General features: G+C 46.2%; 1 protein-coding gene across 3 annotated transcripts in view; it reads left to right on the forward strand.

The window, feature by feature from the left end:
- ACVR1C (activin A receptor type 1C) overlaps window positions 1-24,838 on the forward strand; it is a 675,408-nt gene that overhangs the window by 471,351 nt on the left and 179,219 nt on the right. For all 3 annotated transcript variants that reach the window (XM_078681710.1, XM_078681711.1, XM_078681709.1), the window contains one exon: window positions 17,639-17,806. In XM_078681710.1, coding sequence (XP_078537836.1) covers window positions 17,639-17,806 — 168 coding nt within the window. The remainder of the gene's footprint in view (window positions 1-17,638; window positions 17,807-24,838) is intronic.

Raw genomic sequence — 24,838 nt, forward strand, 5'->3', positions numbered from 1 at the left:
TTGCAACATAAGGGATGTTCCGATCCCAGGGCGATGTTGTGGGGCATGCAGCAGGTCACTGTGATTTGACACACCTTCCCGGGTGAGTAGAGGAGGGCTCCCCCAGGCTTGTCCAGGCATCTATCTGGCCTTTTGGTGCCCAAACTCCCACTGCACTGGCCGCCGTGACCTTCCATGGGCCTCATTGAAAATTACTTCCCCTGGTGTAGTTGTATTCCTCAGTGGTACAAACAGCCATGGACGGTTAGGATACGCTGAGTCTCCTACTGGGAAGACTAACATGAGTGCAAAAACAAGTTACAGACTTTTTGATCATAGTACCTGACATCACCCACACAAAGTTAGGACAGATCAAACTTACCAACAAGCCAGGCCCTCTCTGGTAGTAGTTGTGACATCAGCTGGGGTATGGTGCTGTTCTGTAGTATGAAGAAATCCTGGGCTGATGCTGGGAACCGAGCACAGACATTTGAGAAGATTAAATCCGGTAAGCAGACAACTTGCGGATTGATAGAATGGAAGTGCTTCCTGTTACAGTAAACATGTTCCCTGGCTTGAAGTGGTACTAAGCCAATATAGGTGCCATCAATGGCCCCAACCGCATGTGGGATGCGACCAAATCCATTGAAGTCAACCTTCACATTGGCTAAGTCCTCATGTCTGGGGAACTGGATGTAGCCGTCCATGTGTCTCATCATTGTTGAAAGCACTTCTTGTAGTACACTACTGAACATTGGCTGTGAAATACCACCAGATATAGCCAGTGTATTAAAAGGAAACTTTAGCCAGAAAATTCAATACTGCCATAAATTTCACAATAGGTGAGATTCAAGTGGGATTAGTGTTTTGAGGAAGCAGAGTAGGCTCCAACTGATGACATAAATTCTGTATTGTTTGCCTTTTCAAATGAACCTTCTTGATGACATCCCTTTCTTCCATGGTATGAATGTCTGGAAATGGGTAGTACACTGGAGGCTGTCATCTCCTCCCTCTTCCAGGGTAACTACGTGTGGTGTGAAAGCAATTTTGAACATTGGTCAGTCTTCAGAGTAACATATATAAAGAGTAAGTCAAAAGTCATGTGACAAAACATAACTGCTTCAGAAAGCATTACACATAATTCACATAATAATTGTCTACTGTCCAACAGCCACCTATAATTCCCATTTTGGTATTCAGATGTGTCTGTAACAGAAATGTGACATTACACATCCATAAATGTATCATGAGCACCTTAATATTGTACATGTTGAATTGTTCTTACAAAATGCCATCACCGTCAGTGTACAGTGTACCGTAGTAATATTGAATTTATGCACAGTAATGCAGTACACTGATGTTTGTGTGAAGCAAATTATAGAGAAATGGTGTAATACACCATGCAAACATGTTACAACATATTTGTAGCGGTGATGACGCAGTTAACAGACACCAATACTATAGTTCCAGTTGCTAAAATGGCGGCAGATTGAACTCCCATATAGAACATTCTGAGCCTCGTGCCAGTGGCGGAAGTCAACTGCATGGTGAGCGGTTTCATCCACGGCAGGCACAGCTATAGGTAAACGTTGGTGATGTGTCCATCTATGCTGATGACCGCATACATGGCATACATGCATTCTGCAGTTTGAAAAATAACTCACTTGCCTCCATATACTGCTGCTACCAACACCTCCTCCATATCTGCTGTTTTCCACCTCTGGGGGCAATCATGCCAGGCCAAGCAGGTGTGAAGGCCCCTGCCTTCTCTCCAGAGAAACTGGTTGAAGAACTTCTTCCCTGTATGGCCAGCTCTATGGCTCACCAAAGGTGCAGGTAAATATCTCACATAGATTTGTTACTCTGTTTAACTCCATTCTTTCCATTCCCACAGGCTACAATGTGCCTCTGAGTCCCAGAGTTAATTCAGATTACTGTAACATTTTGTGGTCCCTACAAAGGACAATCATGTAATGGATTGTCGAGCTCTTTACATTGTATATTTAACATCACCCTTGTGATGTGTTTTGTGTAATAAGCCCTAGATCCTAGTTGTGTTGAATGAACATATATATTCATGTACCGCAGCAGGACAACAGGTTCTATGAAGGTCCAGACCGACAATTTCAGTCACCACCTCTGCCAGGTGATCCCAGGAAGCATTAACAGCTACTAGCCCGTTAATGCTAGAGGGAATCCCCCTCAGACATATAGCGCACCTTAGCGAGTGCGACACATTTTTATCTAATCACACTATCCCGTAAAAATTAAATATAGTTTGCACCACCACTTATTTATTGGTCCTGAGGAAAGCCAGTTTCAAAGATAAAGGCCTGGCTAAAACATGTAGACCACACCTGGATGCAGGAGGCCATAATCCATACTCCTACACATCCATCAACCTTTTTAATGCTAACAGAGGCCCAGTGATTAAAATACTGTTACTGTTGTAATCAGGCATTGTAGCACACCCGGGACACATTCTGTGTCACTGGGTGGGCCCGATGATGAAGCATGCCACCAACCAGGTTGGTGGGTGAGGGCTTCATGATCAAACCAAATGGTTTACCCCAATACGTACTAATCTGAGTCTCTTCACAATTATGCTAGTCCCTATTGATAATACAGGTATCTATATCTCACAGACCACTTCAGAGTGCCACACAACCTTGAAGTTACTTATTGGATGGTCACAAGATGTACTATTATGTATTGAAGTGGTGAAAATGTGATGTTGTATCAGTATATCAGAATGCAGAGAGCAAGGTCTATCAATGAGTTGTGCCCAGTCTGGGCATGGCCCATGCTGAAGCAGAATTACTGTGGCAATATAACGGATGCACAGAGTAATCTCCCTGTAGAGCTACAGATTCTTGGATGTTCCCAAAATGAGGTTTCCGAACCAATAGTAGCCCTGATTGCTTTTACAAGGACTATATTTGGATTTGTGACTGTGGTAACCCCCTGTCTTGATACTTTTTTCCATTGACCCACATTGTCAATGTGTGACGTTTACTAATGACACACACCTTACTCCCACAGGTCTGTTGTCACTTTTTAATTAATAAGGATTTTATTATACAGCCCTATTGCACATGTGACACATTAACTGTGCAGCTAGTTAGTTCCTGCAGAAGAGATTTTGATATGTGAATCACCAACTTTGTTACAATCAACCAAACAAGACATACAATGGTATGTTGAATGTCAGCTCTGTAACAGTGCTACATATGGCAAAAGATGTGTCCTGTGATGGTAGTACATACCACACAAACTCAATCAGGCATAATATGATACCCCATTAAATAGTCCATTAAATAGTCCACATGTCCACACATTCCCAGAGATAATGTTCTCAGTGACACACATGCCAGCCTTTTCATTGTGACTTAAGTCTTAAAATGTAGTCTATACTATGGTACCAGCCTGTATGCATCAAGTCAGTGGGCCTGGTGGAATAGGCGTCTGTGCAGTCATGCATAAGTATTTTACCCTTCAGAAGGTCACAATAGGGTGTTGTGTTTCATAGTAGCTCACATCACAGCACATGTAGGATGGCCCTGGGCTACATGATGTTAGTGGGCTGGCTTAGTCAGTGTAGGTCATGGCCATGGTTGATGATAGTCAATAGATGACTACAAAAGTGTGTATTCATGTATGTGTGGTGCTTAGCATGTGAGAGTGACACACACAGTGTGTTAACTATATGCTAATGCCTGTGCTAGGTGAATACAAAATGTGTCAACCAAACATATATCTCAAAACTTGCTGTTGCCCCCCTCCCAAAGCCAAAATGACTTTATCCACAACTCAACCCATCCCTTCTACACCCAAATCCACCCCTGAGAAACCTGATCCCTCCACCACTATACCCAGCCGTACCTCTAAGAAAACTAAAACTCTTCCCAAAATCAAAAGAAGCCCTCTCAAGGTCAGGGCTGCCCTCTCAAAAACAGATCCACCCCTCCCAAGACTGACCACGCCCCCTCCCAACTAACATCCTTGAGGGGTCTGCCATTCCCAATGGAAGCCCCTTTGTGAGGAGGTTCGCTGGCAGTGTCATGAAGGGCAAGTTTCGTGGCACAGCTGTGTGCTAGACCCTGCAATATAAAAATGGACTGATCTTTGGTTTAGTACATGTTAATATGTTTACAAAATTAAACATTTGCTTTGTTTATAACACATTGTCCTGGCATTACTTTTCTACCCATTTAATGTTATTGGATACTTTGGGATGTGTAACAACAGTTGTGTTTGTTTTACACTGATTGAGGATCCATTCGAAGTAGTTAGTGTGATCTGACCTTGCTGGAGTCATACAGGACAAGGGGAAATATTCAATGGATGGATATGTGGGATAAAATCCAATTGGGGCTGACATTGCATTGGGTGGTATTTCATATGGTAAGTATTTTTTTAGCTTGGCATGGCCAATGTCAACATCATTTAGCTTGCACTTCTCCCTATGACGTAGGATGAATATTTGATGTGTGCAATTTAGATATTTGTCTCCTGGGATTCACCAGCGTTACGTGAGAGAAAGACAGACTCCTGCTGCCTGTTCCCCAGCATATCCCGCTACTTTTCACGACACCCGCTCCGCGGGTGCCGCTCATCTGTCATCTGTTTCTTGCCCTGTCCTCCCTGGTGTGAGCGGCTCCACAGTCGGTGAAGAGCAAACGCGCTCCCAGGTTTAGCCCACAGGCAAGTGCACAGCGCGTAGAGCCTACCGGGGGACTGCGAGGACCAGCAGCCTCAGCTTCACACAGCTGGTGCCTCTTCCCCCGGCGGCCACGCCCCCAGCCTCCGTGCATAACATCGCCTGGGTCCATTGGCTGAGTGGGTGCCTCCTGGGATTCACCAGCGTTACGTGAGAGAAAGACAGACTCCTGCTGCCTGTTCCCCAGCATATCCCGCTACTTTTCGCGACACCCGCTCCGCGGGTGCCGCTCATCTGTTTCTTGCCCTGTCCTCCCTGGTGTGAGCGGCTCCACAGTCGGTGAAGAGCAAACGCGCTCCCAGGTTGAGCCCACAGGCAAGTGCACAGCGCGTAGAGCCTACCGGGGGACTGCGAGGACCAGCAGCCTCAGCTTCACACAGCTGGTGCCTCTTCCCCCGGCGGCCACGCCCCCAGCCTCCGTGCATAACATCGCCTGGGTCCATTGGCTGAGTGGGTGCCTCCTGGGATTCACCAGCGTTACGTGAGAGAAAGACAGACTCCTGCTGCCTGTTCCCCAGCATATCCCGTTACTTTTCGCGACACCCGCTCCGCGGGTGCCGCTCATCTGTTTCTTGCCCTGTCCTCCCTGGTGTGAGTGGCTCCACAGTCGGTGAAGAGTAAACGCGCTCCCAGGTTGAGCCCACAGGCAAGTGCACAGCGCGTAGAGCCTACCGGGGGACTGCGAGGACCAGCAGCCTCAGCTTCACACAGCTGGTGCCTCTTCCCCCGGCGGCCACGCCCCCAGCCTCCGTGCATAACATCGCCTGGGTCCATTGGCTGAGTGGGTGCCTCCTGGGATTCACCAGCGTTACGTGAGAGAAAGACAGACTCCTGCTGCCTGTTCCCCAGCATATCCCGCTACTTTTCGCGACACCCGCTCCACGGGTGCCGCTCATCTGTTTCTTGCCCTGTCCTCCCTGGTGTGAGCGGCTCCACAGTCGGTGAAGAGCAAACGCGCTTCCAGGTTGAGCCCACAGGCAAGTGCACAGCGCGTAGAGCCTACCGGGGGACTGCGAGGACCAGCAGCCTCAGCTTCACACAGCTGGTGCCTCTTCCCCCAGCGGCCACGCCCCCAGCCTCCGTGCAGAACATCGCCTGGGTCCATTGGCTGAGTGGGTGCCTCCTGGGATTCACCAGCGTTACGTGAGAGAAAGACAGACTCCTGCTGCCTGTTCCCCAGCATATCCCGCTACTTTTCGCGACACCCGCTCCGCGGGTGCCGCTCATCTGTTTCTTGCCCTGTCCTCCCTGGTGTGAGCGGCTCCACAGTCGGTGAAGAGCAAACGCGCTCCCAGGTTGAGCCCACAGGCAAGTGCACAGCGCGTAGAGCCTACCGGGGGACTGCGAGGACCAGCAGCCTCAGCTTCGCACAGCTGGTGCCTCTTCCCCCGGCGGCCACGCCCCCAACCTCCTCCTACTTTATTGGTCTCAGCTCTACCGCGACGCGGGACGCGCGCGGGACGGAGCACGGGGCGAAGACCGGGCAAAGAGCGGGCCGTTTGAGGCCGTTCGAGTACGTGAGAGTCCGGTCCGGGCCCTGTCTCTGTACTGCCATATCTAGAACGTGAAACATCTGCGGAATGAATACCAGGGAAACCAGAAGCAAAACCTCCGCCCTAGCCGCGGCCGGAGCTGTTAAAGGCCCTATTGACACCTACTTTGCTAAAGCTGGTTCTCTCCTGATTGAAGAAATCGAGGTCCTGGAGCGAAGAATCTCCCAAGAAATAGACTGGGTACGGAGATCTTCACTGGGCCCAATGGCCCAAGCTAGAACCCCAGAAGTTAGACCCGGTTTGGCATCAAGTGGTAGCACCGCCCAGGCAACATGCCCACTTCAAGGCACTCCAACCATAAACCCAGAGTTTACCACCGAGGTCCCGAGTGACTTTGAGGACATGAGCCTTATGGCCCTACCTAATATCCAAATTCCCCAAGCAACATCAATACTAGTAGAGATTACTGAGCCAACTAAAGTTTTAGAACCCAACATAGATAGTAATAGGGGGGCTAGAGAAGGGGCTATATCAAAAAAGAAGGGGGGCCACAAAACAAAGAAGATAACATGATTAAATCTCCCAAACCCAAACAACCTAGAGGCAAAGAGGGGAAAGGAGCTACCTCTGCTACCGTGCCAGAGAGGTCGGGAATGTCAACTCCCTCTAGAACTACTAATACAACCTCACTACCACAGCTTATTAATACTGTGCCAGTAGATATCACCTCCGATGACATCACACTGGAGGACATAGGCACACTCCTTAGGTCCCTATTGAGTCCCCTTGAGGCCACATTGATTAAGATCGAAGCAAGATTAGTCATCATTGAAAAAGCAACTGTGCAACTTGCTGACTCAAGGAAACTCGATAATAGCGGATCGAAAACAGCAAATGAGGGACTAGGACCTAAGCCCGCTAAGGATAATGGACCTCCCATAGTCATAAATAATAACCCTCTACCCACAAACCCCAAACCTTTACAATTCACACCCAACAATACTCCGCAACCTCCAAGTGCAAATAAGGCTCTTATGCCAACACAACAATTAACAACTGCCGCTCCTAAAATAGCTCCCCCACCAAAAGATAATGCTCCGCCCACAACTAATGCCAAAGGTGACCCACCAATTACTGAAGAGAAACCAAATACCAACTGTAGACACAAGCCTATAAATCTCCCCCCAGAAGCTGCACTTTACACCTTAGTTCTGGCGGGGGTTCCGGAATTAAAATCTCCTACTTTTGAATCCATTACTTCACTTAGGAACAAAGTCATTAATTGGCTCTCTCTAAATAGACCACTCCCGAGAGGAAGGAACAATCAGTGACATCTCCATGGCTAGGAGGGCAACGTGGGTGGGTCACACCAGGAAATCCATTAGGAGAGACTGTATCCTGGTCACTTTTAGAGACCCGAATACAGCCGCATATATCTGCAATTGGGCCTCCGATGAGGATTTTGGCAGCAACATTCAACCACTTCCTCTTTCCTTTTTTTACCCCTCAAGCACCTATAACTTAGAGGACCACAGATGGGGGCATCACCAAGAGCTACTAGATGGCTGGGAAAATTGTCCTAGGGAGAATAATGTCCACCCACAACACAGGAGAAGACAAATAGAGCAGTTCTCTCCGTATGGGGATGAGGCTGGCTGGGAAACAGTTACAAGTAGGAGGGGGGGGTGGTTACAGGAGAGGACTTCCTGGCCCGCACAGAACGCACTACCCAGCCTATCTATCTACCCACAACAGATATAGTAGTTTAGAAATGGTAGATTGACAGTCGGCAGAAGAGGGGAGTGTTTTACAAGTATCTCCCACGATCGAGATCAACACACTCCCAGCCCTGGATATACATACCAAGGCACCGAATAAAGTTGAACCTAGTCAGGTTTCAAGCATGACGGATCTTATCTCACCCCCTACTAATATGCCCTCGGATACGAATTACTCGCCCACAAACCAATCGGCGCCCATAGAGCTTCTCCCCAATAACTCTGTTTATACAGGCCTGCCACTAGCGAACGGTCACATATAACAGTGATCTCTTGGAATGTGGCAGGCCTAGCAAATAAAATAGACTGTACAGAGTGGGGTTCCTACATTAGCTCCAAAAATATACTCCTTTTTCAAGAGACTTGGGCGCGCGAGGAAATATTATTTCCGGGCTTTGCCTCTTTTTTCAAAGCCGCTAAATGGGGGGGAAGGGGTAGGCCGTCAGGGGGACTCACGACCTGGGTAGCAACGGACCTAGGGTGCCAAGCTACCTGTATAGAGACAGTCTCAGATGACATACTGGCTGTTCTACTTGAGTGGCCAGACTCTATGAAACTGTTAGTTATTAACATTTATTCAAGACCAGTGCCAATGCACAAAGAATCTGGCACCATAGACGAATTAGCTCGGCTCTTGGATAGCATTCCATTTGAACTCGCCTGCCTTGTAGGAGATGATTTTAACTCCCATTATGAACCACTGCCTGGACTACGTGACGGCCCCTCCTATGAGGAAGATTCATGTTGGTTCGTCCCTGAAACGGTGGCACCATCTCCAAGGGCCTGGACTCCTTTGGCTCTGCAGATAACTGCTCTCACTGTCAACCAGGGTCTAAGGGCATGCAATGGCCGTTGCAACTCAGACATACCCAGTATTCATACCTATAACAAAACAGGTAGTGAATCTAGACTGGATTACATTATGGTTAAACTATTCATGTGGCCATCATTAGTTGATTTTAAAGTCACCGAAAGAATGGACAGTGACCATAATGCTTTAGAATTGACTTATTCCCTGCCTGGGGGTGAAGTTACATCTTACGAAACGGGCAAAGACAAGGAGGGGCTCCTGCTTGAAAATAATCGGAGGAAAGTCAAGTGGGAGAAACTGGCCAACAGTCTAGATGGGATACCGAAGTTATATGAAAGGATTATCCCATTTCTGGAGAGTGCCTTTCAGTTAGGAATTGAGATACAAGATGATGCCAGCAGAGGAATGCTCGCACAAATACATGCAGATATCACCAAAGCCTTAGAGCAGGATCTGTTCTCATCCTCAGGGAAAAGGAAAGCCCCCCCGCCCAAGACATCTTGGTATAATGCCGCTTGTAGGGAAGCCAAGGCCCATTTGTTACTCGCTATAAAGGGACGCCTTAGCAAGGAAGAAATCTGTGCTAGGAGAAGATTGTATAAAAACCTCCTAGAGAATGCGCGGGCGGAATGGGACCATGATTACTGGGAAAATTTAGTGGGAGCACTAACAAACAGAGATTCCCGCAAATTTTGGCGCATAGTCACTAATGGCACGGAGGATTTATCCTCCGCAATAGAGCCCAACATAGCCCCTACGGTATGGCATAACCACTTTGAGGCATTGTACGCAGAGGGAGGGGGGGACCAAAATAGAGTTGGTATTCCAAAGACACCTAGCCCCGCAGGGATTCCCTTTACTGAAAAAGAGGTGAGGGAGGCCATTAAAGGCCTAGCTGCTGGTAAAGCCCCGGGACTTGATGGGGTGCCCGGGGATTTGTTCAAGCAGGAACCAGGGATATGGGCACCTTACTTTTCATTGATATTCAATGCCATTCTGGGGGGAATGGAGGTACCCGATACTTGGTTGGGAGCAGAGGTGGTCCCAATCTACAAAAAGGGATCCCCTCTGCTTCCAGCCAACTATCGACCTATCAGTCTGATTGACATATCCCAAAAACTTTTCGGAAGATTGATTCTGAATCGGCTCCAGGCCTGGATCGAAGAGATGAACATCCTGTCTCCCTATCAGGCAGGATTTAGGCAGGGTGTATCGACTATAGACCAGATTTTCAGGCTGAATCTCCTTTATTGGAGAACAGCGGTAATCGAGGGCGGCACTCTGTATACTATTTTTGTAGATTTACGTGCCGCCTTCGATTTGGTACCCAGAGCGAGACTGTGGAGAGTCATGGAAGAGCTGAACGTCCCTGGTGATATTCTGGCAATTCTGATGAGACTACACTTTAACAACTACGCTCGCGTAAGGTGTGGCAGAGGTGGCAAGTTAACCGAAAGGTTCCCCATTCGCAGAGGGGTTAGACAGGGTTGTGTGCTCGCACCGACCCTGTTTTGCCTCTTTGTGAACGGGGTTGTTGCCCACCTAAACAGGATTGCCAACACTGATGCCCCAAAGTTGACAGGCAGCAGGGTGCCAGCAATTATGTTTGCAGATGACACCCTGCTGCTGTCTAAATCCCCTATGGGGATCCAACGCATCTTAGACGGTTTTTTAGAGTTCTGCTCTGAACGAGGATTGGAAATCAATCCTCAGAAAACTAAATTTATGATTTTGAATCCTAATCCACATAACCGAGCCCCACCTAGGCTAGGCACAGTCCAACTAGAACGCGTGCATAATATTGAATACTTGGGGATTACATTAAATGAACATCTAACGTGGACGACTCACCAGACTAAAGTGACCATCAAACTGGCCCAGTTGGCGGGTGGCACTATGCGTCTGGCGAATAAATCTCTTTATTGCCCACTAACCCCAATTATTCATATCTATAAAACCCAAGCCCGTGCAGGCGTCACATATGGGGGTGAGCTGTGGGGACATACTCAATTTCACAAACTACAGTCAACTGAAAATAAATTTCTGAGACAGGTCGTTGCCCTCCCTCAGAGCACTCCACTGTTTCCCCTCAGATTGGACCTGGGAATTCGATCTATAACAGAGGAGTTGGGACTTAAACCCATAACATTTTGGAGGCATCTGTGGTGTAGCCCAGATCTTATAAATTACAGAGAGGAGATGCAGGAATTCTTGGAGCTTCGGAATGCCAAGAGGATCCCGTGGTTGGTTTATGTTAAGAGAATGCTAGAGGAGATGGGCTACCCGGAACTTTGGACGGATCCTTCAAACACCTGCCTAAAGATTCCTAAAAAGGTACTGGTGAGAGCATACCATGAATTGATGCTCACAAAAGCTATCGACGCCTCTCGTGAGGAATCCCTGACAAATTTGTTCCTAAAAGTGAAAGACTCTTACTGCCTCGAAAGAACTTTAGACGCCATGTCTCCTGTACTAACGAGGAAATTATTCCTGCAATGGAGATACGGAACCCTCCCTCTAGCTTCATTCACAGCGTCCTGGTCATGCCGTACCACCACAAAAACATGCCCAGTGTGTGCGAATCCGAAGGAGGATGATGTTCATGCTGTCTTCTTCTGTAAGGGCTATGACAGGAGCAGGAAATATTGGTTAGTCCCATTACTTAGGAACTTGGGTTTTAGATCCTTCCAACCAGCTTACAGAGTTTTAAAGTCAGACCTCTCCCCCACTGTAGTCTTTGCCCTCTCGAAATTTTTAATCTCCATGTGGTTCACTCGAAGCCGTTGGGCCAATAGACTTGTTTAAAAAAAAAAAAAGACTCTTTGAAAGTTATATACCGTTTTTATACCACCCTCTGTTTTAAAATGTTTTTACTGGATCACAACGTGTTTAATTCATTTTAATTGTGTATAAATGTTATGTATCTTTTATGATCTGTGATCGAAATAAAGATTTTTGGAATGGAATGGATATTTGTTTATCCACACATGGAGAGTGTAAATTGCCATACGTGTCTAGACATTTTTATGGACGTGTCCATTTTTGTGTGTATACCTTACAACTTCTTTATCTAAACGTGTGACATATACTGTTACTGTTGTGACTTGTTCTTACATATTTTGCACATATGCATGGCACTTGGTTATGCTGTTGGTCCCTGATATACTTCAATCCATAGGTCCTGTGCACATAGAGGTTTTGAGGCATGTGCCAAGTGGACTGTGGCACAGGTCCCTGACCTTTCAAGGATCCACCTGATAGAGGCATATCTATTCTGCAGAGAGTCTTTATATTGTGTCCTTTGAATGTTTCTGACACTGATTACTTGGAATCCCATTTACCTGACATTACCTTTAAATGTGGATGATGTGTGAGAGTCAATTACAGAGATTTAGGGGAGAAGGTGTTATCAGTTTCATGACATATCCATGCAGCTATATCTTTGATATCACAACAGGACCTAGCATGTGAGGAATGTGAGGGTGTCACAGAGATCAATCTGTGTGATATTGATGATGAGGTGCTGTTGTGTGATAAAATTTAATGCACACATCACTATCCCTGATTATGAGATGTGAACACATGTCGACTTTAGTAGAGTGCGCCTGTGCAGTGTCAGTGACCTGGCCAAAGAGGGAATCCTAGAGCTGTCATTAGATATTACATTGAGAACAATTCTAAACAGGGACCCACAAAATATGTTTGGCGCAGGGTCTCCAAACCCCTTGCCAGGTCCATGATGGGGCCTCTATTTCCTGAGGAGTCGATAGAAATGGGTAAGAGAGTGGCTTACCGTTAGTTGCTTCCACGACTGTGTGGGTTGTGGATGTCATCAAGTAGAAACATCAGCAGTAGGATGTGCAGATTCGGCTTCATGGTGGCACCGGTTGTGTTAAGCTGAGTGCAGGTGAGTTTCAGCCTTATATCCCTCCCTTTCTGCCAGCTCAGATGTCGTGGTTGGACCGCCACAATCACGTCAGCAGACAGGGACATTGTAATTGGGCCAGCGGGGACGCTGGCCGTTGGCCCTCTGACAGATGCATTGGTCGAAACATATTTCCTGTTACTGGTGGCGAGACTGAGGTGGCATTTCGTCTATGAAATTGCATGCATCTTAGTGCGGAGGTCAACTGACAATGGTGCGATGGTGATTCCGATGCCATTTAGATGAAGGTCCCAAGACAGCTTTGTATAGTCATGTAATGAAGTGCTTAGTGGTTTTGCCAGTACCTAACATTTGAGTTTCCTGAGTTGTGGAGATTTATGTGGGAATGTATGGAGAGCAAAATTGCATGTGATAGTAAATGACTACCTCTAACACAGTTCGAACTGCACTACTGGCAATATCAGTTGAATACATTTCACATGTGGAAAATACTGCTGCATTTTGCAGTCCAACTGATTGTTGTAGGCCTAGTGCTTTTCTTTCACATGTTTGGTATATCTTTGGGTGGTGAGTGAGAGATATATCCAGAGAATCGTGAGAGGCATATTTGGAGAGCAAAGGAATGTTAAATGATCTATATCAGCCATGTATCCCCAGCAAACCACAGTGCAAGCTATTGTGTCAATTTCTGTGTGGAAACATGGCATAGGCTGATGGGTCATAGTTTGAAGTGGGATGGGTGCTGCATTGCCTTCTTCAATGCCTAAGTGAGGAAGCCATGGCAGTGGGTAAAACAAGAAGTGTGCATAATGAACCTGTGCACAAGGATAGAATAGCTCGCAATCTGGTGCTACAAAGCCCCATCGCTCATACAGAAGTGTAGGGTCTCCCATTTCAATGGGGGACTCTTGCCTATCCTCACTAATTTAATCATTAATAATCAAATACTCACGAATATTGTTGGGAATTAATAGTGGCATTTTTTTTTAAAAGGTAAAGGAGCCTAGGGAGAGCAATCATCTTCATGAGGGCTCTCTGACCTGCAGTGAAAGGGGGAGGGATATCCAGCCATTAATGTGAGACTCCAGGTTGGTTGTAGCTATCCATAGTTTTCATGGAAGATTATGTCCATTTCCCTGCTGACCGTTATGCCTAAATATTTCACTGTATATGCATACCATTGAGCAGGTACTCAATTGTGAATTTTTCATTGTTAATTGTAATGGGAAAAATTAGACTTCCTCCAATAAATGTTGAGGCCCAATAGGTATCAAAATTGTACATAAATTCTTATGATGGGTGACAGATTTGCCTGAGGGTCTTTTATGAAGATGACATGGTGTTTATATAGGTTGAGGTCAGACAGAATAGGGGGCAGTCTAGTGGCAATTACTTTAGCTATTAATTTAGTATTTGTACTGTTCAGTGATACTGACTAGTATGACTCAAACAGTCTCAGGTCTTTACCCTGTCTCAGTGTTGTGATAAGAAGCACCTCTCATATGGATGCAACATCCATGTGGCTTTTCATACATAGTCAGCAGGTAAGAAGCTAATATAGAGATATATTCCTAGTAGAACTCACGTGGCAAGCCGTCTGGACTAGGCATTTTACCACCCAACAAACTCTTGATTACCGCAGTGAACTCCTCAGTGGTGAGCAGCTGCGCTAAAAATTCCCTGTAACCATCCCCAGCCAAGCAATGGCAGTTTTATCTAGCTAATCTCTAAGTGCCCTCCCCTGAGGACCTGGGGATCTTATAAGTGTATACCTGTGATTGTTGGGGCACCAGAATAAAGTTTGCAAACTTCAATCAATCAGTATTTGTAAAGTACAGTAATCACCACAGGGGCATTCAGGCGCTGTGTGTGTGGAGGGGAAGCTATTCAAAGCTATCCTGGTCTTGAGACTGCTCCTGAATTTGTCAAGGGAGGAGGAGTTTTCAGAGGTGGATGGGGAGATCATTCCAGACCTTGGCAGCAAGGAGGGAACAGGCGTGTCCTCCGCCTCCAGTGCGATGGATTTGGGCGCGGTGGAAAGGGCCATAGAGATAGATCACAGGTATCTGGTGAGGTGGTGGAAAGTCAGGCGGCTGTTCAGGTATTCAGGTCATGTGTTGTCGAGGGCTTTCTAGGCATGCGTGAGCAGTTTGAAGTGACATATCTTCTTGATAGGGAGCCAGTGCAGGTTGCGGAGGTAGGGGGTGAAGATGGCTCACCTTGGCAGCTCCAGGATGATTCTTGCTGCAGCATTCTGGATGGTTTGGAAGTGCTTGAGGACGATGGTGGTGGATCCAGAAAACAGGGCATTCCAGTTGTCAAGTCGACTAGTGCTTAGGGCTTGTGTGACAGTGCCCATGGTGTCTATTGGGATCTGAAGATCTTGCGGAGCATTCTGAGGGTGTTGAAGCAGGTTTCGACAACAGAGTTGACCTGTTATCTAATGGAGAGCTCACTGTCGAGGATGATGCCAAGGTTGTTGGCTTGGGTGGTGCGTTTGGGTGCTGGTACGAGAGTGAAGGGCCACCAGGAGTCGTCCCAAGGGGAGTGGGGTCTTCTGAAGAGGAGAACTTCGGTCTTGTCGAAGTTGAGTTTGAGGTAGTTAGTTATCATCCATCTGCGATGTCATTCATGGAGTTATGGAAGTTCACTTGTGTCGTGTCTGTGTCTTTGGTGAGGGAGACTATGAGCTGGGTGTCATCGGTGTATGAGATAGTGTTGAGATTGTGGCTGCAAATGACAGGTGTTGTCATGTAGACGTTGAGCAGTATGGGGCTAAGAGAGGAACCCTAGGGTGATGCTTTCTGGGTCAGAGCTGTACGGTGGGAGGTGGACTCTATGGGTGTGGCTGGAGATGCAGATGTGGTAAAGTCTTTGGATGAGCAGTTGGTGGGAGACTGTGTTGAAGGCCGCTGCAGGTCAAGGAGGATAAGGGCTGCTGATTCGCCGCGGTCAGTGATGGCTCTTATGTCGTCCGTGGCAGCTATAAGGGAGGTTTCTGTGCTGTGGTTTGCACGGAATCCAGATTACACGGGCAGAGCAGGGTTTGGATTCCACGTAGTCCATGAGTTGGTGGTTGACAGCTTTCTGCAGCACCTTTGTTGGTAAGGGGAGGAGCGAGATGTGCCAGAAGTTCTTGAGGTTGGAAGGGTCGGTTGTGGGTTTTTTCAAAAGTGGTTTTACTTTGGCGTGCCTCCATGATTCCAGGAATGTGGCAGATCTGAGCCCTGAGTTGATGCTGGTGAACGGGGATCCAATTTCTTGGGTATCCGAGATATAAGGTGTGGTGAGGGCAGAGGTCAGTTGGAGTTCTGGAATGGATGGAGGACATAATGGACATTGTGGTTTCTGTGTCGAGAGGTATCCAGTTGGTCAAGCAGTGGGGTGGGAGGATGGTGGGAAGAACTGGGAGGTCCTGTTGTGGTGGCTGGAGTTTGGAGTTCTTTTAGATGTTGGCAAACTTGGTATGGAAGAAGTCAGCGAGTGAGGTGCAGAGGGACTGGGAGGGCTGGAGGTGTTTTGATGGCATCTGGGGAGGATAATTCTCCTTCAAAACTTTTGAAAACGTGTCCTTGGGAGACTCAGTAATAAGAATAGCAGACAGTATGAGATTACATTTCAGCTTTGTTCTGCTCATGGTTCCTCAAACTACCAAAAAAAAGACTAAGTCCCCTTCTATAATGGGTCTTAGAAAGTTTTCAGAAAGAAATCTCTAAAGCTCCTGACCTCCAGCGTGGTCAACCTGCTTCAAGTATCTGGCCTCCTGCTCCACGGCAGAGGATACAGTTTCAGCAGTGACCCGCCCGGGGAGGCTTTTTCTTTGCAAAAAATGATAAAGTTCCATTCTGCATTGGGACTTTCATTAATGAGTTTTATAAAGCGCAAACGAGACCCGAAGGTATCAGAACGCTTTATATGAGCACCAGTTGTGTTACAGACAAACAAATTCATGTTTGCTAGGCACGGGGAGATTAAGTGATTTGTCCAAAATCACTCGAAAAAACTCGAACCCAATTCCTCAGCTCCGAGGTTGACACTCTAGCTATTAGGCTACATCTCTCCCCTTGAAAAATTATCAATGAGGTATATTTGCTTGGAAAACCTAATGTTGATTGTTTTTTTAAAAACCCTCAGGCACATTGGTATACAACCATCCCAGCAGTGAAAAGATTATATTTTATTGCAACACTTAATACTTCTCAATTTATACCTTTACGGCCTTGTATGCTCCTGAAACCCTGAGTTGGGTGATAAGTGGGTGACCATCCAAATCGGAATTATGCATTTCTGGGAACAACCTCACCTTTGAGTTTTTGTGTCAGTGGCCTAGCAAAGGCCCTGCAGCCCCCGTGGTGCGGGCCCCTGACCTCAAGGGGGCCTGGGGCCACCTCAACACTGTACCCTGGCCTGAGAGCTCCTGAGTGTGGTCGAAGGGTGCCCCCTCCATGTACTTTGGAGGGGGGAGCTCAAGTTCCGTTACACCACTGCTTTGTGTGGACACTCTTCACCATTGAAAAACAGGCAAAATACATTCGGGAACAAACAGTCGGAATGAGTGAAATGTATTGAAATTGGTGCGAACACCATTTGTCATGGTTACTCCCCATTCACAGGGACAAAACTTCCAATGGCGTTGTAATGATGGACCTGATAATTACTGTATACTGCAGTATCAGTAATTCCTTGTGCCTTATTTTCAAATTTATTTTCACAAGGGACTCATAATGAGCCATATGGATTTCTGTGCAAAAAGGCTTAAGCATTTTAACCGCTTGGAATTGTATGGCCCCTTTGTATCTTAAGTTAACCGTGACCCATTTAAACATGTATTTACTTACTAATTCAAGTAAGATAAAATGCTTTAGACATTTCTTTCAATCATGTGTTATAACAATGCATATGCTATTACCTCATACATATTTTATGCTGTATACACGTTGGAATGTTTTTTTAACTTGTTTGTGTCTTTAGATAATGGAACATGGACTCAGCTCTGGCTGGTTTCAGAATATCATGAGCAGGGCTCCCTGTTCGATTACTTGAACAGAAATTCAGTAACCGTGGCTGGCATGCTGAAACTGTGTCTTTCACTAGTCAACGGACTTGTGCATCTTCATATGGAGATCATAGGAACAAAAGGTATTTTTCAATGATTAACACACATTGTCAAAACTGTTCCTCTAAATACTTTAAAATGTGTAAAATGTGTCGGCATAAAGTGCTTTCCACCTAGTCCCTTTCCTGTAAATTGTGTTACGATTATTTAAATTCCACTCAATGGATGTTGAATGAATGTCAGCAAAACCTAAACAATATAGATAAGGACGTTGATTAAGGTATTTTCACCTGGTGTTCAAATGTTTCTTGCAGCATCAGACTTAGAAAACCCCAGGGAAAAACTTACAGTCAATGACGTATATGTAAAAAAAATGCATTACTTTTTTTACATTTGTGACAGATGGTTCATCAAAGTTATCAACCTTGTTCATCCTGCCACTTCATGTTGTAGCACCTTTTATGCCCGGAGCTAGGTAATAAGCCAAGGGCATAGTGTGGGCCTTGGAGTGTAATATCTTGCTTCTAATGAAAATGATAGCTTTGAACCATGCTTGGGTATAAATAGGATATCTTTACAAGGTATTGCATAATACGCTTGGATGTACTACCAAAATATGATAATGGGTCTACAGAAAGATGGGAATGGTCACTGTGGTTGTGTTCTGTCTGATAACTCTAAATCTGTACCATACTCTCCTATGGACCCATGCTCAGCCCCCTTGTCCTGTCAGTTATCTCAAAAAAGTTTCAGATGTTGACACTGTGATACCAACTCTTTCGACACTTTCATAATTCTTCTTTTCTACCGTGCAATCAAATGTGCCATTGTTTCTTTCAGATTTTGTTCTGTATCTCTTCTCACACCAGCATCAAACATGGGAAAAGGTGTAACTGCCCACCTCTCCCGTTTTATAGAATGTCATTAAGCTTTGGACCCAGGCCAGGTGTACGTTCACCTTGCTTGTAGCACGCAGAGTCTGTGCTGGTCACAGTCTTGCGTGGTGTTTGTGGGTGCGTGGACTATGACAGCATCACACCCTTGAGCATTCTGGATCTTTGTACTGGGTTTGGCACTGTGAAGCATTACAGACTCTCAGATCAGCACCAGACTTTAAGATAATGTGAACATGCAATTCAGATCAGAGATTGTATGTCAGGGGTCTCAAACATTTTCTGTGAAGGGAGCTACTTATGTTGAATGAAAGTCACCCAGAACTATCGATATTATTAGTGTTGTAATAATAACCATATCATACACAATTACATTAGTAGACACCAAATGCAAGATACGAGCAGCATTCACCTCAGTTCATCAGACATGGTTCCCAGCAGTAATCTATAAAATGGCTTTATCAATGTGGAATGCCTCTACATTGGTAATACAAACCAACCATAGCTGCAGTGCCCCCTGCACCAAGGTCATAATATTAATAATAAATCTACTCAACACCACAGGCTTTACCACTCAAATATCAGGTTTAAATATATATACATTGAAATTCAAGTGTTTTTCTCCAAACATCAGCTTATAATCTATGAGAATGCAAGTGTTTTCTTCTCGAGTATTTGCTTTTCAATTTTGGTTTACATATATTAATCAAACAAAGCAAAAGCTTCTTTTTCCGTAGGCTTCGCAGCACACAAGAGAGCTACTTATACATAGATCTACCAGTAGCTCATGAGCTACTCACTGGAGAAGCCTGTTATATGTGAACCATCTTAGGCCGAATGCCTCAAACAAATTAAAAGGGAATGTAGGCAAAATATCATTCTTAACCTGTTCTGTACTCGCGTCCTCCAACGGCCGACGCAAGCATTACCTTCCTGATGCTGCGCACGACTGTTGGACGACACAGCCCCACCCACTCCGTGGAATGCCCGCACCGCTTGGGCCACCCCAAGCCCCAGGGCCCCAGGGCTTAATGCAAATAAGGGTGGGGGGCTTGCAAGCCCCCCAAGCCCCAGGGACCTCCACCTCCCTGGGGCTGTATTCAAATAAGGGTGGGGGGCCTAGCAGGCCCCTCCCAAGCCCCGGGGACTGCCACCTCCCAGGGGCAATAAAAAATACTTAGTGTGGTGGCTTGAGCCCCCCATACTTCCCCGGGGACCACCACCTCCCCGGGGCACTAATTATTTACACAAGGGGGTCCGTTACGGACCCCCAAGTCCTGGGGCTATGGTAAATGTTTGGAGGGAGCTGCGTGCCCCCCTCCTGGAGCCCTTAATGGGCCTGGGGACCGCCACCCCACAGGGCCGGCTCCTACAATGTCCCGGGTGCCAACTACCCCTCTTCTTACCATTAATAAGTCCCACACAGTGGTATTGGTAAGATGTCTTCGAAGGCCATGCCTCCCTTTCTTCACCACTCTACAAATGGCTTAAACATTACCAAAAATGCAGCAACAAGTGTTACAGCGTGGTGGAAGGTCCCTTGCAAACCTAGAATGATCACCTGTTACTTATTGCTAAATGTGGGTGTTAAATTGGTACTAATGGTGTGCAAGTTACTCTTGCTTCCTTCTGTGCCTCACTTGCCTCTTTCTGCATTTCTGTTGCTTTTTTCTGCAATTATTTTCTTTTTCTGTACTTCTCTTGCCTCTTTCTGCAAATCTCTTCTACTTTCTGCACCTCTCTTCCCTCTTTCTGCACGCCTGTTGCCTCTTTCTGCATATCATTTGCTTCTTTCTTTACCCCTCTTGTCTCTTTTTGCACCCATCTTCCTTCTTTCTGCACCTCGCTTGCCTTTTTCTGTACCCCTCTTATGTCTGTCTGCACCCTTTTTGCCTTTTTCTGCACCTCTGTTCCTTCTTTCTGCACTTCTTTTGTTTCTTTCTACACCTGTCTTGCTTCTTTCTGCATCCCTCTTGCCTCTCTCTCCACCCCTCTTCCCGCTTTCTGTACTTCTATTGCTACTTTATGCACTTATCTTGCTTCTTTTTGCACCTCACTGGCCTCTTTTTGTACCTCTATTGCCTCTTTCGGCAGATCTCTTGCCTCCTTCTGCACTTCACCTACCTCTTCCTGTAACTCTCTTTTGCTTATTTCTGTACCTCTCTTGCATCTTTCTGCACCACACTTGCTTCTTTCTGCACCCCTTTTGCTTTTTTCTGCACCCCTCTTCCCACATTATGCAACTCTCTTGCCTCTTTCTACACCTCTCTTTCCTCCTTCTGTACCACTCTTGCCTCTTTCTGTACCTTCTTTCTTCACCTGTCTTGTCTCTTTCTGCACCCTTCTTGCCTCTTTCAATAACTCTGTTGTTTCTTTCTGCAGTTCTCTTCCTCTTTCTGCACCCTCCTGCCTTTCTGTATCCCTCTTATCTCTTTGTGTACCTCTACAACCCCTTTCTGTACCCCTCTTGCCTCTTTCTGCACCTCTGCTGGTTCTGTCTGCACTGCTCTGGCTTCTTCCTGCACTCTGTTCCACATTTCTGCATCCCTCTTGCCTTTTTCTGCACCCCTCTTCCATCTTTCTGCACCTTTCTTGCCTCAGTCTGCCCATCTGTTCCCTCTTTCTGCACCCCTTTTGCCTGTTTCTGCAGCTCTCTTGCCTCTTTCTGCAGTTCTCTTGCCTCCTTCTGCACCTCACTTGCCTCTTTTTTAACCTCTGTTGGCTCTTTTGCACTGCTCTTGCTTCTTTCTGCACCTCTTTTGCAAATTTCTGCACCCCTCTAGCTGCTTTCTGTTGGTTCTTTCTGCCTATCTCTTGCTTCTTTCTGCACTTTTCTTTGTCTTTCTGGACTTCTGTTGGTTCTTTCTGCCTATCTCTTGCTTCGTTCGGCACCTTTCTTCCTCTTTCTGCTCCTGTCCTACCTCTGTAGGCATAGTTAGAAATTAGCATTTAAAAAACCTTTGAAATTCACTGACAAAAACATAGGTTTCAGGGATGGTACAGTTGGAAATTAGCATTTAAAAAACTTGTGAAATTCACTGAAAAAAACATAGGTTTCAGGGATGTTATAGTTAGAAATTAGCATTTAAAAAATCTTAGAAATTCACTGAAAAAAACATAGGTTTCTGGGACATTATACTTAGAAATTAGCATTTAAAAAAACATTAGAAATTCACTGAAAAACCATAGGTTATAGTAAGTTGGACCTTTCACTCGGACAAAACCAGAGAAATGCGGCCGTTATAGTTAGTTGAGCTAACTATAACTTGCGCCCTCGCAATGCACTGCTGATGATGTCACATATTACATCATTCATGACATGGTCAGTGACATCACCGCTGACATCACTAATGACATCTCAAATGACCTAGTTTCCATAGGAAAAGTGTTTTTGACTTACTTATAACTTCTGCCGTTCGATGAATATCTTCATGAAATGCATCCAAAAAAAGTGGCCCGGCTTATCTAGTTCTGCATGGAAAGTTTCAGAATGATCAGTCAAACAATAAGGGGGATCAAAAATGTGCATTTCCCATGCAATTCTCAAAGGAATTATTAACAAGACAGCAACCCGAACTGCTAGATGGAATTATACCAAATTCTAACAGAGAGGTAGCTCTTGGCCCAGAAAGAGCCCTTTTTGTAATTTTTTGTACAGCCGTTCAGTAGTTGCAGAGATATTAACTGAAAAACAAAATTATATCTAGGGAAGCCGACTCTCCACAGGTTCCCTTCAGTGTATCAGCGAAGTCACAAGTTACCAGAAACTCCATAATTGGCTGACCACAGAGAGGTTGCTGCTGACAATTTAAGTATCAGGGAACCGAGCTGGGTTGTTCAAATGTATCTGTAAAATGATGAAAGGGGTCACAATAGAGGTACCCTGACCCCATGAGTTTGTTAGAGGAGTGTCCGAGGATGTATATTGGGTACGAAATTGAGCTACATCAGTTTTTTTCCACTTTGGAATCTGCAGATCCCCTGAGAGGCTGTGTAAATGTGTGACGGATCTGAAAATCTTGACACACTTTAAAAATAACAGACCCACTCAGACACCCAAACAGCCAAACAGGTACTCACACCCATTTACAGACCTGCACAGGCAGAAACATACCCACTCACAGACCTACACAGGCATTCACACACCCGGCCTGCAGAACCATGCAGTCACTCTCAGACCCACATAGGCATTCACCCACTCACTCTCAGACCTATGCAGACATTGACACAGCCACTCACAGACCCATACAGACATTCACATACCTACATAGGCACTCACACACCCCCTCACAGAGCCACACAGGCATTCACACACACTCACAGACCCACACAGACACCTACTCATAGACTCACTCAAACATTCATACACCCACTAATAGGCCCACACAGATACTCTCTGACCCACTCATATACCCACAGAGATACTCAGATACCCACTCACAAGCACACACAGACACTCTCACACCTACCTACAGACCCAATCACACACTCACTGACCCACTCACGGATCCACACAAGCACTCACACAGCCATTCACAGATACACAGAGGCACTCACATACCCACTCACAGCCCCACACTAACACTCACACACCTACTCACAGAACAACTCAGGCACTTATATACCCACTCACAGAACGATGCAGGCATTGAAACACCCACTTACAGACCCATGCAGGCACTCAGAGACCTAGTGACATACCTGCATAGGCCCTCACATACCCTCTCACAGAACCACATAGGAACTCTAAGTTGTATGCAAGCACTTTCACACCCACTCAGAGTCCCACACAGGCAGTCACATTCCTATTCACAGACCCATGCATCCTCTCTTAGACCCACTCACAGACCCATACAGACACTCAAACACCCAATTACACAGATCCACACAGCCACCCACACATCCACTCACAGACCCACACATGCACTCTTACACCCACCTACCCACAGACCCACACAGCTACTCACACACCCACTCATAGTTCTATGCTGGCACTTTCTCACCCACTCAGAGTCCCACACAGGCAGTCAAACACCTATTCCCAGACCCATGCACCCTCTCTTAGACCCACTCACAGACCCATACAGACACTCAAACACCCAATCACACCAACCTACACAGCCACTCACAAACCCTCTTACAGATCCACATAGGCAGTCTCATAGCTACTCACAGACCCACACAGTCATTCACACACCCACTGATAGAGCCATGCAGGCACTGACATACCCATTCAGAGACCAACATAGGCACTCACAGACCAGCTCAGACACTGACCCAACTACTCAGACCCTCACACACTTACTGACATACTGACACACCCCCTGAGACACTCATACACCCATTCAGAGATCAAGACAGGCATTCACCGACCCATTCACATACCCATTGCGACACTGACACACACACCCACTCACAGAACTACGCAGACACCCAATGACAGACCCACTCAAGTACTTTCAGTCTCACTGAGAGAACCACCCAGACACTCTTATACCCTCACAGAGCCCCACACCCACTGACAGACTCACTCAGATACTTACATATCCTTTCACAGATCCACTCACACACCCACTCACAGACCCACTGAAACACTCATACACCCACTTACAGATCCACTCACACACTGACACACTCAGTCACAGACCCTCACAGATACTCACACACCCAATAACAGACCCACTCAGACACTCTCACACCCACTCACAGACCCACACAAATAGCCACTCACAGACCCACATACACTCACCCACCCACTCAAAGACCCACTCACAGACAGACTGACAGAGTTTCAGGCTTGGTAAGCAACTTTAAGTGGCAATTCAATGTGTCAGCAAAATGTGCATGCAGGCCCTGCTCTGGCAGAAGCATGACACAGGTTTGAAGGACTACTTCTATGGGTGGTGCAAGCAGCGCTGCAGGCTCACTAGTAGCATTTAATTTACAGGCCCTGGGTATATGGGATACCACTGTACAAGAGATTTACCGGAAAACTGACATATGCCAAACAGGTGCAAGCCAATCATGCTAAGTTAAAGGAGAGAGCAGGTGCATTTTAGCACTGAATAGTAGTGGTGGACAGAGTCCTAAAGCCAACAAAAACAGGTAAAAAAAACTACAGAAGGAATGCAAAAAGTTTGGGGATAACCCTGCAAAAAGGGCCAGGTCCAACAACCCCCCAGAATTCTGTTTTCATAATTTAGTGGTAAATGTTTTTAGAGC

The sequence above is a fragment of the Lissotriton helveticus genome, chromosome 3_1, assembly GCF_964261635.1.
Source record: "Lissotriton helveticus chromosome 3_1, aLisHel1.1, whole genome shotgun sequence".
Classification (NCBI taxonomy): Eukaryota; Metazoa; Chordata; class Amphibia; order Caudata; family Salamandridae; genus Lissotriton; species Lissotriton helveticus.